Below are 15,692 nucleotides of genomic sequence, written 5' to 3' on the forward strand. Positions count from 1 at the left end.
CCGATCGTCAGAGGGAAAGCTCTATGGTTTTCCCTCTGACGATCGGCGCCACGCCTTCAACGTGATCGACGTCGCGAGTCACATCTGGTGATGTGCTGGCGGCGCGCACTTTGTGCGCGCACACACACATCAACAGACAGCTCCTGGAGCCCAGCGAGGCTCCCCCACCGGTAAGAAAAATTGACTTGGCATCCCTAATTAGCACCTTTGTTGCCAAATCTGAAGTCAGACCTTGATATTTTCAAACTCAATGGGAATTGGAGGCCTTTAGTGAAAGATGGAGGGTGTTTTCTGACAGGGGGCTTAAACTGTCTTTGAACTAAAGCTGCCAGACAGTGCTGGCCTCGTATTCTGCTGGCATCTATAGCTTCAATAATCTGGAAAGGGTTGCAGGATGTTTTGCCCTCTCCACACCGGCTCTGCACCAACCGTTATTACCATGGGAGAAGAGCAGAGATTGAGATCCCGGAGTTAACATAAATCCATACATGTGGACAAAGGAATGATTATAATCCTAGGATAAGCAGCATGGAGATTATTGTAAGATGCAAAATAGCTTTTCCCTGTATGAGCAACACCTGCAATCTGGTGCAAGGCACCAAAATTGTCAGTGGTTTAACTGGCCACTGGAAACCACTGAAAGCTGGGGCGGACTTACCAGGAGATTTCCTGGCGGGCCACTGCCTTAGCATATTGCTGGTGGCCAGAAGCTAGGATAACCAAGTGCTAGCAACACTTCCAGAGACTCAGGGGCCACTTGGCTCGGACTCCATGGGCAATTGCAATTGGTACCAGTTCACCATTAGTCATTTCCTGCACTCCTGCCAGTTTTCAGGAGGGAGAAATGGGTGAATACTCATTGCCTGCGCTGCTGAGCAGAGTGACCATTGAAGTGCTGGCTTGTAGCACCACAGGCACTGCTCAGTTTTGTTTCAGGGCCATTTTCACTACCCAATTTACTACTGACTGAAGGTCACTATTATTATCCCTGTGCTGGGTATAGAGAGTTGAAGCTCAGAGGCCTAGGGCTAGTGGTAAAAATGATATTAAAGCCATGGAATTCCTGGTTCATTGCTTAGTATCTTAGCTGCTGTGCTAGAGCACTTGGTAACTGGGTGGCCAAGAAGTTTGGCAGAATTGCCTGTTCCTTTTTTCCTGACAATAACTGGTTCAAAAGCAAAAATTCTCAAGTACGGACTGCCATTTCATGAGCTGACGTGTAATTGGGAATGCTTATTGGGTTGGATTCCGCAGATCTTTTCTGCTAACAGCAGCACCTTGCTTTGGTGCTGCTAGGTGCCTTTCTCAAACACAAGAGGCTGTTCCACTAGCAGAGAAGCGTCTTGCATCAGAGGACAGTGCCTCATACCAGACGAAGGTGCCACCATTAGTGGTTCAGATCTGTGGGATCCAGGCTGTTGTTTTGAAGTTAGATATTTTCAAATGTGCACACTTTGCAAAAAAAAAAAAAGTAATCAGTAAATCTAGTAAATAAATGAAATACCTCCTCAATATATTTACAGAAGAGAATACGTTGATGCCTACGTGAATTACATATTCAATGATTCCATTGAGGAACAGTTTAAGGATTTCATGCGTGGGTTTTCAAGAGGCTGCCCAACTCAAAACTGGAATATCTTCCTTCCTGCTGAGCTCCGGGTTGTTCTGATTTGGCATACAAAATACAATTGGGAAGAACTAGAAAAGGTAATGGGCAGAGTGTGCGTTTATCCATGGCTGAATTAACCAGTCAGTGAAATACACTCTATGCTGCAGAATTATTTGTTTGTTTGTTTATTGGATTTCTACCCCGCCCTTCCCGTCGAGGCAGGCTCAGGGCGGCTTACATAAAAATTTTGAAAACAGAATAAAATCATATAAACAGATTCTAAAGTGCTATACAACAATATTGTAGATCAGGTGGCAAACAGCAGCTTCCGAGTATTATCCTTAACAGGTGTCAGTCAATAATGGTAATAGCCGATGGTAAAAATTCCAGGGTAAAGCTCTGACTTTAAGTTAAGATGTTATATGTGGCTCTCGTGTGAATGCCTGGTGGAAGAGCTCCATCTTGCAGGCCCTGCAGAATTGTAATAAACTGCAGGGCCCTGATGTCCTTCGGAAGCTCATCCCACCAGCAAGAAGCTGCCACCAAAAAGGCCCTAGCCCTGGTGGTGGCCAGTCTGGCCTCTTTAGGACCAGGGAGAGTCAGGAGGTTTTGTGTCCCTGAACGCAGTACTCTCTGGGGAACATGTGGGGAAAGGCGGTCCCTCGGGAATGCTGACCCCTGGCCATAAGGGGCTTTAAAGGTAAGAACCAGCACCTTGAAGCGAATCCGGTGTGCTACAGGCAGCCAAGGCAGTGCTTTCAGTGCAGACTGGTTGTGTTCTCGCAGAGGGAGATCCAACAACAGCCTGGCCACCGCATTCTGCACCAGCTGCAGCTTCTGGATTTGGGACAAGGGCAGCCCCATGTAGTGTCAAATCCATTTGTTATGAGAGCCGGGTCTGACATAAATGTCACTTTGCCAGGCCAGGAAATTCACAGATACTTCCCCCAGATACACACACACACTCGCAGTGACCCCTGTCCCATGCCCAGAAGATGACCAAAAACCTCCAGGATTCTTGGCCAAATTGGCCTGGAGAAAAATTGCTTCCTGACCCCCAAAGTGGCCAGTTGCTTGTGGGCCAGATAAAAGCCCTGGCTGGGCCGGTTCTGGCCCACAGGCCGTATGTTTGACACTCCTGCTCTATAGAATAGTGCAGTGAATCATCTGTGTCACAGTCTTTACTGTTTTGACTGTTGCCCCACTGATCCTTGTTGCCCCCCTTCAGGCGTGCTTCGTGCCCCCTGATGTATTACATCATCTCCGCCAATAATAACTGGCTCCTTGCATTACAAGGTGGGCTTAGTGTGTACGTTTAAAACTCTCATCACTTTTATGCCCAGCTATGTAGTGGGCTAAGAATTTGTTCAAGAGGCCAGTATATGTAAAATCAAGAGAAAAGGTACAGAATTAATACACTGAAAGGGGAGAGGGCTTACTTTGCAGAATGGGATGGCAGCATTGTCACAGGGACTGGGGAAGCAGTGCATGAGCCAAGGTTCGTGTCCCAGCATCCTCTACAGCATTACAAAGGATTCTGGGATGTACCTTTCGGGACCACCCAGAGTAGCTCCTTGGCAGATGTCTTGTAGCCCTCAGCAGATCTTTACACAGCACAGAGTCCCCTCACACTAGTGAGCAGGCCTGACCTGGAAGCATGTACAGGGATCAGGGAGTGTTACCTGGCCTCTTCTGGGCCTATTGGTGTTAAGAAGCTTACTGTGCTGGTCAAGCTGATCTTCCTACACTTCCTTCCTTTGGCCAGAAATGGGTGGTAGCATCTCAAGTTCTGAATCCCCTGTGGCCTTGAGTCCTGATGGTTGTACAGGGAACATTCGATAGTTAATTGGGGTTGTCTGTAGCTTTCTGGCAACCATATGCTTGTTGACCAAACCCAGGTTTGTCAGTTTGCGGTATGTGGAGCAGCTCCTTAGATTCCATCTGCAAAGGCATACCAATGACCAAACTGTGTGGAATGTGTGCTGGGCAGTGAATATTGGTTTACATAAAAAGCTACTAAATGCTTAATAGAGCAGGACTGTTTTTTAATTCTCTGTGACAGAATGCAAAGTACCATGGTTATGAAAAGTCAGATGAAACGATCAAGAATTTCTGGGCTGTGTTTCATGACCTTCCGGAAGAAAAGAAGACGGATTTTCTTGGTAATGATACATTTGTTGTATTATTTATTTACTTTTTACATTTGAATTTAAATTACAAGAGTACATCACTGAAATAATAACAAGAAAGAGATAAATCCAGATAATCTCATCGTATAAACCCACCCCCCCCAATAGTAATTATTTATGTTATTTATAGTCCACCTCTCTCCTAGGGAGTCAAGGTGGATTACACAGAGTGAGTCAGTACAATCAACAAAATGGGAGATTCAGTAACCACCAATGCATTAGGATTTTAGAAGTCTGGAACCCACCAGAAAGAACTGAATATTAATTTAAAAATAAATAACTGTGGCTCCAATCACACACACAATTAGCCGCGCGAGAGGGACGAATGCCGGGCGGATTTAACGGGCGCGATCACATGGATACATCTGGCAAGTGTCGCGACCCCAACCTGTACCGCCCGGCCAAAGCTGCAGAGTAAAAAAGTACCTCAGAAAGTCCGGTAGCAAATTGTTTGCAACGGGCCGCAGACGGATCTCCGTCTGATCGCTCCAGCGTGCTCCTACTGCCTCCTTGTTGAAGCGAGCTGAATCGCGCCGACAGAAAAACACCGGGGTTCACTGCCATCGCGTCTGATCACCATAGTGGCGCATCAGATTGCGATGGCGCGAATAACCTCGCCTTCCCCCCGTGTTATCTAGTACGTGTGACCGCAGCCTGTGATTAGCTTAAGCTTCCTGGTGCATACCTGTTTCCTGTTTTCAGATGTGTTTCTCTTCTCTGTGCGCACATCCCTGCCACTTGAAGTAGGCCCACATTTCTTCCTCCGCATGCATTCTTTTTACTCCATTTACTGGCTCTGCCTTGTTTAATTTGTGTTGTCTCCTCAGCTTTTCTTACAGGAACAAACTGTGTTCCAAGTGAAGGGATGGAAAGATTTGCGTTCATTATTAAAGAAGCCGGAAAAGAAAATCCAGACCAGTGGTATCCTGAAGCCTGCACCTGCTTTCGAATCTTGAGCCTTCCAAGATACAGCAACCAAGACGTTCTCCGAGAAAGGTTCCTGTTTGCACTAGAACACTATGAAAAGTTTGGACTGTCATAAAACTTGGATGCAAAGAACACTGTTTGGAATCGGTCGATCAGGGCCTGGTTGACGTCCCCTTCCATCCAGCTGTTCTGTTCTTTATTTACTGAACAAAACAAACCAACATGAGGATATATGTCTTCGTGAAAAGGAGGAGGCTTCTGATTCTCCCTTTTGGTAACAGGTTACGGGCTGAAGATACATGAATCAACATCCTGTCTGTCAATGCCTGTAAGGGAGACTTCCTGGGAACCTTACATACACCATCTTGAGTTCAACAGTGGAGGAAAAAATGGGATATATACATAACTAATAAATACAACATGCAACCTTAGAATTAAGATCTGCCAAAAGGAGCCTCCTCTAGAACCTATCTTTGGTGGAGGAAAGACTCTGCTTAGGGCCTTCTCAGTACTCGTTCCAGTCTCATTTAATTGGATACCTGTATCCCACTTCTCTCCCCAGTGGGGACCCAAAGCAACATCATTCTTCCTTGCTCTGTCTTATCTTCACAATCAGAACCCTCATAGGAGGGCAGGAAGGGGTTGCCTCAGTGCTTAGTTCTTGTGGCCCTTTCTTACTCACCCAGGGAAATGCTGTTTGCCACTTTGGGGTCAGGAAGCAATTTTTCTCCAGGTCAGTTTGGCCAGGCATCCTGGAGGTTTTTTGTCAATTTCCTGCTTTGTGCAGGGGATTGGACTAGATGACCCTGGAGGTCCCTTCCAATTCTATGATTCTAGGTAGGCTAGGGTTAGAGACAGTGAACTTCCAAGGCAGAGTGGGGATTTTTATTGCTTTTTATTGTCGCTGGTACCGTATTCAGTATTCCATATCTTTTGAAAATCTGAAAATTTATTTTTAGTTTTGTATCGCTGCAGTGAGATATCTGTTTTGTTACCTTGAAAATTGTACATCCAAAACTGAGCTTTCAAGGCAATGGGCAGGGCCTTCTCAGTGGTGGCTCCATACTGGTGGAATGAGCTCTCGGATTACATCAGGGCCCTGTGGGACTTTTTACAGTTCTGCAGGGCCTGCAAGACGGAGCTCTTCCACCAGGCTTTTAATTAGGAGTCGCACATAACAATCTGTACCGTGTTAGGCCCTCCTCCTGGATGTTCCATCAGCAGCCTGTGCCCACCAGCAAAATTAGAAAAGATAAGCTGAATTCCAACTCTGGCCATTCCCTTTGTTTAACCAACATGTTCTGTTGTGACCACTATACAATTTTGTAATATTATTATTATCATCTATTCTAGCTCTAGCATCTTGCACTTTAACTGTACAATACATTAAGATGTTTTATGTGTGATTCTATGTATTTTATACTTGTATGTATTTTTATGTAAGCCACCCTGAGCCTGCCTCAGAGAGGAGGGCGAGATATAAGTCAAACAAATAAATGAATAAAAATTAGTAGATGTGCCTTCGCTCAAGCCTGACCTACCTTGGATTTGGCTTTATTGGTAAAGAGATACACTAATACAAAGCAGAATAAACCTTACAAGAAGAAAATGGTTCGGTGACATTTCTTGGAAAGCTATGCACACACAAAAATAAAAATCCATAAAAGTCCAAGCCTACCCATTTTTTGGAAGGACTTTCCTCTTTATCCCATTCAGAATTCTATGTGACTAGGCTCTTAAAGGAAGGGGGTAATTTAAATTTAATTGGGTAGGGTTTTTTAAAATTATAGAGGAGTCCAGTAGCACCTTAAAGATTTAACAAAATTTAATCTGACAAAGCTTTCACAAGTCGGAGCTCACTTTATCAGATGCCTTGGAGTGTCCATCCAAAGCAACTAAATTTTATTCTTAAGAGTTCAAACAACACAAAAGGTTGGGGTGGGGGGAAAGTTACCAGTGTAAAACAAGAACCAATTGAAGAGTAATGTAGCAACTGCTGGTAGACAGCACAGGATTACTATAAAATCTAATCATGGAAAATGCATTGTGAGGCATGCTAAGCAGATTCAGTAGGCCGTATGGAGGCCATAAAAAAGATACAGCTGAATCAATTAACGTTTGTCCATTCCGTATTAATTCTTATACCGTTGGTAACCCCCACCGTGAACCCTCGGGAAAGGCCAAGGCACAAGCTGATCGTCAATGAATTAAACATTGGGTTGCCATTGCCAGCTTGGAAAATACCTGGTGATTTGGGGGCAGTGCTTGGGGAGGGGAGGGAGCTCAGTGGGTAAGCAATAACCATACATTCCACCTTCCGAAGTTGCCCTTTCCTCCAGGGGAACTGATCCCCGTAGAACGGAGAACACTGGTGATTCCTGGAGAACTCCACGCCCCAAGTGCGGGTAGGTAATTTAACTATTAGGCTGCGGTCACAGACACTAAGTAATCGACTTTCAGTGCGCTTCCCAACTGGATTTTGCCAGTTCACACAGAAAAATCCAGTTGGAAAGTGCACTGAAAGTGGATTATTTAGTGTATGTGACCACAGTCAGCTCTGAGTTTTTAGGGCTGCCAAGCCGCGGCGGGGATCCGTGCGTCGTTACAGGATCCCTGCTGTGGGGGGACAGCGATACGCGTTGCACCGGCGTCGCCAGGATGTGATGCTATGCGTCGCTCTGGCAATGGGGCTGTTTGGAGTCCCATTGCCAGAGCAACGCGTAGTGTCACATCCTGGTGACGGCGGTGCAACGCATATTGCTGTCCCTCACGGTAGGGATCCTGTGAAGACGTGCGGATCCCCTGCCGCGGCTTGGCAGCCCTACCTGTATCTGCACACTGTGACCCCTTCTCTGGCTTTTTTGACTTGACTTCCATAGGGAGTGAAAGCAGTTTACACCCTAATTTCCCCCCTTCTCTGATTTATCCTCACAGCAACGATTCTGTGAGGTCAATGTGATGGAGAAAGAGTGGGCCCAGCAAGGCCACCCACTGAGCTTCCATGGTAGAGTCAGGATTCAGATCTGGGCCTCCCAGCACTCTTAACTGCTACACACACTGCCCCTCAGGATACAATTCAAACAGTCTTGGGTAGCTTCAGAGACTTTTACTGTGGAATACGCTTTCATGAGTCAGGGAACAAGGCAAGCAGATCCATCAAATGTTACATTCAGCCACCATCTTGAATGTATCTGACAAACAGTACAGTCCTATGCATGCCAGCCTCCAGGTAGAACCAGGGGAATCGCCTGGAATTACAACCTCATCTACAGTCTACAGAGATTAGCTCCCCTGGAGAAAATGGATGCTTTGGAAGATGGGCTCTATGGCACTGTACCCCATGAGGTCTCTGTCCTCCCCAGGTTCCATCTCCAAATCTCCAGGAATCTCACAGCCTGGATCAGGCAATCCTAGGACTCTCCCTCCACTGCTGGTGGCCAAGGGGGACCAGGCAACCCTACTCGAGTCTAAATCCACTCAAATCATTGGGTTTAGACTGGAGTAACTGCATAGGATTGTACTGAAAGTGGATTCTGGCTCACAAAATCTGTCGCCAAACTACGATGGTTAGTCTTTAAGTCTTTAAGGTGCTGCACTACTCTTTGCTCTTTGTAGATCATTCTTAAAGTTCTGAATATACAGCAGTATGTACAGGAGCTGCCACTGGTCAACTAGATGCCGAACTGAGCATTTGAAGAAATTGCATGAGATTATGTTGCTGTCCCAACTTGCCATACACAGGCTGCATTTTACAAAATCCTGAGATTGCTTCTGTACAGCTAGCAGGAAGGATTAACGCCAATAAGAGGGCTTTAAAGGGAAGTGCCAGCACCTTAAATTGGACCCAGACACAAGCAGGCAGCCAGTGAAAATGCTTAAGAACTGGTGTAATGTGCTGCAAACAGGCACCAGCTGAAGTTTCCAGGTTGTCTTCAAGGGCAGCCCCATGTAGATAATGTTACAGTAATCTAGCTTTGAGGTTACCGTAGCATGAATCACTGCGGCCATGTCAGACGCCTGTGTAAATAGGGACAAGTTCTGATGCAGCTGTGAGGGAAAGGGTTGTTTTTCTGCTAAAGTATCAATGTTTTTCCAACATTAGTGGGTGATCAGGTGCATTCAATAAAGTCAGGATCTTAAAAGATTCCCCAGACACTCTTTTTGCATGAGTAGCCAAAAAGAAGTTCTGAAATGCTAGATAGGGTTTGCAGCATGCACGCACACACACACACACAAACACACACACAACCATCCAAGCCTACCCCTGTCCTTTTGGCGTACAGTTCCAACAAGAGAAATCTGCATTTTTACTGCAAAGTAAAACAGAATACCTACATGTTTAACCCCCTGAAGTGCTTCTACCATTATTACCATTATCATGGGCATACAAGAAAACTTTTGCTGGACTTCATCCTATCCTAATTGGAATGTGGTCCACCTTGTACCCTCATGTCCCTATAGCTGGGATCGTTGGGGCCTAACATACTGAAGCAAGATGGGTAGACATGTTAGCAGAAAAAAGTAGCAAGAATCCAGTATAACCTTAAATACTAACAAAATTTCATGGCAGGGGATGAGCTTTCATGAGTCACTGCTCACTTCTTCAGATACAGCTAGAAAGGGAGTCCACCTGTCCTGTATATTGGAAAGGGGAGTGATTTCAGATGCCGAATGACCAATGCCTACTGCATTTCACACCTAATCCAATCACACCTGCTATTGTCATTCACCTGTTATGGTCATTTGACTGCTAATATCATTCGGCATCTGAAATCACTCCACTTTCCAATATATAGGATAGATGGTCTCACACTCTAGCTGTATCTGAAGAAGTGAGCAGTGACTCATGAAAGCTCATGCCCTGCCACAAATTTTGTTAGTCTTCAAGATACTAAAGCAATCAACTTAGCTCTTTTGAGAACATTCTGAAACACAATGGGTGCGTTCAGATGGGGCATTTGCAACGGAATAGGTGCTGGTTGCAATCGGTGAACTTACTGGCGTTCACACGTAGAACATCTGCCTTCCGTCCCTAACCGTTGGGTGGTATCCTGAGTACAATGGTTGTAATTGCTGTACCCGCCGTCTGATCGCTCTCCACCGTTGAGAAACAACTTCCATTCGGAAGCCTGAGGCTTCTGATTTTTGCCCGCCATTTGTTTTTAAAGGTTGCCGATATGCGCGTGGGCAAAGCTTCGCCCCAGCGTTTGTTTTTGTTTTTTTTTAAAAAGGCCCTTAGTTTAACTTTCCAGAGGAGTCCGGGACTTCAGAGAGGCCAGTTTGGGCTCCTTACCTTTGGGGTCCTTACCTTTAAACTTTAAATGTAATACGGGGTGTTTGAGCATGCGCAAAGATCGCCATTCTGTGGATGGCTGCCTATGCGCATGCTCAAATTGAGTTTTAAAAAAAACGCCGACGCCCGCAGCATGTGAACGGGCATACAGCGATGGGCTCCGCTGTGAGGGAGGTAAGTGTGATCGCGTTTCAGCCGTCATAAACTGCACCGGTTCCAACCGGTACAGTTTATGCCGGCTGAAACGCCCCGTCTGAATGCACCCAATGTGATCCTCAGTTGGAAACACAATGATTGCTTAAAGCTTTATAATGGATTCTCACAAATGACAGGTGCTTTTTGAGGCTGTTGGCTCTAATCAGTTGCTAGTTTAACATACCTAGTGTAGTGTAGCAGTTAATGTGCCCCAACTAAGAATTAAACGGGAGGTTTCTGGTTCAAATCTTGCCACGGTCCTCAACTATAACTAGATGGACTTGGACAAAATTCTCTCTAGTTCTCCTCACCACTCCCCACCCACACTCTGCAATGAGGGGATAACTTTACTGGCCTACTTTATAGGGCTGGTATGTAGATTACAGTGTGTTTTGTGAGCACCCAAAGCTAAATACTACAGTTTACAGTTGTAAAAGGGCCAGGTTAGTGGGCACAGAATTGTGAATGCTCCATTCAAAGACTGAACAGAGGTTAAGTAATTTTTATTGAAAGGTGGGGGCGGGGAAATGGGTTCAGATCTGGGAGTTTTTAAAACAACTGTGAGAATAATAAGTTATATTGAACAGTCCCAAAGCCAGACAATTGGTGAGGCCTGTCTTCTTTACAAGCTTTGGGAAGCCATTTTTCTTCATAGCCGCAGCTGGAGAAGTCCCTCATATGCTCAGGATCCAATGCCCGCTACAGAAGGCAGCTGCCTTTCTCCATCTTAACAGAGTTCTCCCTCAGGAACTTCTTTAGAAATTCTCCACACCCCCAGGAGGAGAATGTCCCAGCTGCTTCTCTTTCCTTCTCCCCTGGAGTTTACCCTCCCATCTTTTCTTGTCCATTTGCCAAGCGACCAGCCACCCCAGCTCTCGATCTGTAGAAACCCCCTCCGCCTAGAGAGCAGTGTTTCCAGGCCAGGGCCCACTATGCAGGTGAAAACATGTTGCAAACGTTTAAATAATAAATATTTTCACAAGGCTTACCCTACTGGCAGGGCTATTTTTGGGCAGTAATGCACAGGAACGGAGTTCCAGCTGGCTCCCACGTTGGCCACACCCAGCAGGAACTAATTAGCATAATAGGCCACACCCAATGGCAGAAACTCATTAGGATTGGCTACATTAGGGGTGTGTGGCCTAACATGCAAAGGAGTTCCTGCTACAAAAAAAGCCCTAGGTTTTGACAATAAACAAAGTAAATAGAATAAGAAGCAAAAGGTGGGTATGGCTGGATGACCACACTTCTGGTAACATGGGGTGTGGCCTAATATGCTAATGCGAAGTGCTATCAGGGTGTGGCCTAATATGCTAATGAGTTTCTGCTGCTGGGTGAGGCCTATTATGCTAATGAGTTCCTGCTGGGCTTTTTCTACAAAAAAAGCCCTGCCTACTGGTATCGCCAAGCTAAATTTTTCGGGATGACTTTATAATGTTTGAAAAGTGCCCTACATAGATATACTCTGCATGTAGAAAAATTACATTTGAATGGGCATTAATAACATTCAATTGGCTCGTATCCACATTAGTTTGTGCCCTTTTTTACTTCCAGAGACATGTATTCAATTACAGGCTAAGGATCCTTCCTCCGTTCCACATTTACCTTCCACTCCGGATTTTCTCAGTGTTCGAGTCAAGACAATCCAGAGAACCCAGGGGAACAACAGGCTGAAACCGGGCTGACCCCTGGAGGGAGGTAATGTAATGCAGAAGGGGGTGGGGGGGTGGAAGCAGAATAAAAATAAGGTTGAACGTGATTTTAGTGCAGAAGGGGGGGGATCTGGATTAAAAAGAAGGTTGAATTCGATTTTAGTGCAGAATTGCTTGGAGGACACCGCAGTGAACATGGATTAAAAGGAGAGTGCAGAAAGGGAGTTCAGAAAGGCTCTTCCACTGGAGGAAGAAGTCTCCTTAGGTGGAAGGAAATCTTCAAACTATGCTGAACAGACTGGAAGGATACGAGCCCATGTTTCCTGCAATGGGTCTCATTTTCAAAATTAGTCACTTGCTCAGTTGCCTTTAGCCTAAAAAACACTAGCCCAGCCTAGGATACAGGTTCGTTGAAGCGTCCTAAAACAAACTTTGAACTTCTTCTAAGTCAGTCTTCGGTAAGATCAAAGGGACTTCTTTCGGTTCTATATAAAATCCTGCTTGACCTAGACAAAGACAGAGTTTTACCCAACATTGCTTCTTGGAACAAGGTCCTCCAAAGACAGCTAACCCCGCAACAATAGAGGAACGTATGGGACTCCTGAGCAAACAACTCCAGAATATTTAACATTTGGTTGCAATTCTTCAAGATCACTACAGCATGGTACCTATCCCCGGCCAAACGGCATCACATGCACCCAAATTACAAAACGATTTGTTGGAAAGGTTGTGGTGGGATTAGTGTTTGTATCATTGTTGGTGGTCCTGCACCAAAATACAGTCCTTTTGGTCCCAGGTTTTGGTGGAAATCAAGAAGATTACTTCTCAAAAATATCCCACTGGACCCTGCAGTATTACTATGAAATTCTCCATTCACATGTGATAATAAGGAAACAATGGTGTCTGGCCTGGCTTCCACACTGTTGGCTATGGCAAGATTGTCTATTGCAGCGGCATGGAAATCCCCTAACACTCCCAACAATTCATCAATGGCGTAATAAATGTTGGGACCATTTTATAATGGACAAAATTGCTGATACTTACGAAAGGCACCCTCACAGCTCACCTAGCACTCACTCGAAATTTGTAGGACATTGGTTTCCAGATCTCACAGATTTTATGGAAAATGACCTCTTGCCAACTAACCCCAATTATATCGCTTGGCTACACTTTTAAGTCTAACAACTTTAGTCTGAGCACTCCTATTAAAATCTCTAGATCAAGAACAGGAATCTTATAATAAGAAGTTAAAACACATCAGTTTATGTATATTAAGTTTGTAAAGTTTTGCAGTTAACAGTTCTGTTAATGTATTTTGCTACTTTCTCTTCTCTGTTATGTACTGAAACATTATTCTTAATAAAGCTTTTGAAAATCTGAAAAGAAAAAAAACCCAGAGAAGTATTAATGGAGCGGTGGTGCAGGCTGCAAAACGCCTGCTGTAACATCAATGAACAGCCACTATGGCTGTTCGAGACCCACCGCGGCCGGGGTGAGCTCCCGGCCCTAGTCCCAGCTCCCGCCCACCCAGCGGTTTGAAAGCATTAAAAAAACCAGCAAGTAGATAAATTGGGTACCTGCCCCTAGGTGGCAGGGGGCACCCTCCTCCTCGTGAGGTGTGCAGCAGGAGCATCGGTGGTGGCGGCGGAAGCGGTGCGGCGGGCAAGCAACCCTGGCAACCCAGTGAGCCCGACGTCGAGCAACGGAGTCCGGCGGAGTCGGAGTCGTGGGGCGCGGTGACGTGGCGGCGAGGCAGAGCCAGCAGTACGTGAGCCGGAGCTGCAGCTGGCACGGGGCCGCGCACCAGGATGGGCCCACCGGAGGAAGCCGCTGGACTTTAAAAAGACCTGTTCAGGACATTGGAGGTGGAACGCCGACATCCGAGGCTGCCGGAAGGAGCCAGATAGCAACAACAAGCCCTGCTGCCGGGTGCTGGTAGGAAAGTCACTCCCCCTATAATTGTGGCCCTAGTTAGGAACCAAATTGTGTGTAAGCCGCTCAGAGATCCTTCGGGGTTCAGCGGCATATAAATTGAATGTTAAATAAATAAATAAATAAATAAATAAAGTTTGGCCATTTCCGCAAATTCTAGCATCTTAAACCACCATTCTGCTGCCATAGGTATTTTCATAGATTTACAGTTCTGTGCATAGAGTAATCTCGCTGCTGTAATCATATAAAGAAACAAAGGTCCATGACTATTTCCAACTATTTCCCATCAGTTCTAAAAGAAAGGCTTCTGGCTTCATTTGTATGTTGATTTTTAAAATCATCAATGAACTTGCAGCCTGCATCAGGGCTTGCTAGATCATGGTAATGTATATCCATTTCCTCTGCTGTTCTTAGGTCTTGGCCTCTCCATGCCATGTTGGTTCTTCTGCTCACCCAATATACACTGATCTCAGCGGGATTCAGACCAAAGGCTCTGACTAGAAGATTTAGAACATATCTTATTTCCACGAGGGAGACGAAAATTAATTGATTAATTGATTGGGGCAAGTGATACTCTGTCTTCTTGGTGCTTGGGAGGGCTTCTAATGTCCTGGCCCCACTGGTGGACGTCCTGATGGCACTGGTATTTCTGGCCACTGTGTGATACAGAGTGTTGGACTGGATGGGCCTTTGGCCTGATCCAACATTGCAACATTGGCATCTCTTATGTTCTTATGATGGGTGTTGACGGTGGCTTCAGATTTCCCAATCCTTCAAAGCTAAAGGTGTCGAGAACACTCGATCAAAAATAAAGATCTGTCTGTGAGGTCATGAAGTCACTACTAAAGGTAAGCTCTTGTGAGGTCATTTGCTTAGCGACCTGCTGGGACCGGCAATAAAGCACAGGCCGGGGGGGGGGGGGGGGGCTGACGGGGCGTGCTGAACAGCCCCAATATGGAAAACCATCCCGTTTAAAAAGCTCAGTGTCATCTGGAAGACTGCCAGGATGTGGTGATGGGATGATGAAATCTCTTGTGTTCAGGTACAGGACAGGTTTAAAACAATAGAGATAAGGGGCTAAGTTTACATTGTAGGTGAGTTATTCTCACCTGAATTTATTTCCAAAAAAAATATTCAGCCAGTTTGGTGTAGTGGTTAAGAGCGGCTGACTCTAATCTGGAGAACCAGCTTTGATTCCCCACTCCTCCACATGCAGCCAGCTGGATGACCTTGGGTCAGTCACGGTTCTCTCAGAGCGGTCTCAGCCCCACCTACCTCAAAGGGTGTCTGTTGTGGGGAGAGGAAGGGAAGGAGATTGTAAGCCGCTCTGAGGCTCCGAGTGAAGGGCAGGGTATAAATCCAACTCTTCTCCTCCTCCTCCTCCTCAGAAAAAGGGTGTACAGCATAATGTACAAAAGACTTCGTACATGTCCACAGGAGCACCACTTGAGGTAGTAGGAAAGGATGCTATCTCTCCATCTGTGTTGGAAATCATGTACCCGATGCACACCTTTCTTCTGGTAAATTTGCTGCTCCTACATAGGGAGTCGGCAACTCTGGTAAAAAATGAAACAGATCTGTATACTATGCACTGGCTTTAAAAGGGTGTGTGAGAGACTGTCCTGTACATAGATAATCAGGGCTATTTTGGGGCAGGAACGCACAGGAACGGAGTTCCGGCTGGCTCCTGAGTTGGCCACGCCCAGCAGGAACTCATTAGCATAACAGGCCACACCCAACAGCAGAAACTCATTAGGATTGGCTACATTAGGGGTGTGTGGCCTAACATGCAAAGAAGTTCCTGCTACAAAAAAAGCTCTGGGTTTTGACAACAAACAAGGTAAACAGAATAAGAAGCAAAAGGTGGGTGTGGCTGGATGACCACACTTCTAGTA

The 15,692-nt window shown here is 45.8% G+C and overlaps 1 protein-coding gene across 1 annotated transcript in view; it reads left to right on the forward strand.

Annotated features, from left to right (window-relative positions):
• LOC107110117 (E3 ISG15--protein ligase HERC5-like) overlaps positions 1-5,406 on the forward strand; it is a 49,168-nt gene extending 43,762 nt beyond the window's left edge. The window contains 3 exon segments of the mRNA XM_015410842.1: positions 1,524-1,707; positions 3,672-3,771; positions 4,626-5,406. Coding sequence (XP_015266328.1) covers positions 1,524-1,707; positions 3,672-3,771; positions 4,626-4,840 — 499 coding nt within the window. The 3' untranslated portion in view covers positions 4,841-5,406.
• The last annotated feature ends 10,286 nt before the right edge of the window (positions 5,407-15,692 follow it).

Source organism: Gekko japonicus, unplaced genomic scaffold (assembly GCF_001447785.1).
Source record: "Gekko japonicus isolate JY-2015 unplaced genomic scaffold, Gekko_japonicus_V1.1 scaffold42, whole genome shotgun sequence".
Taxonomy (NCBI): domain Eukaryota; kingdom Metazoa; phylum Chordata; class Lepidosauria; order Squamata; family Gekkonidae; genus Gekko; species Gekko japonicus.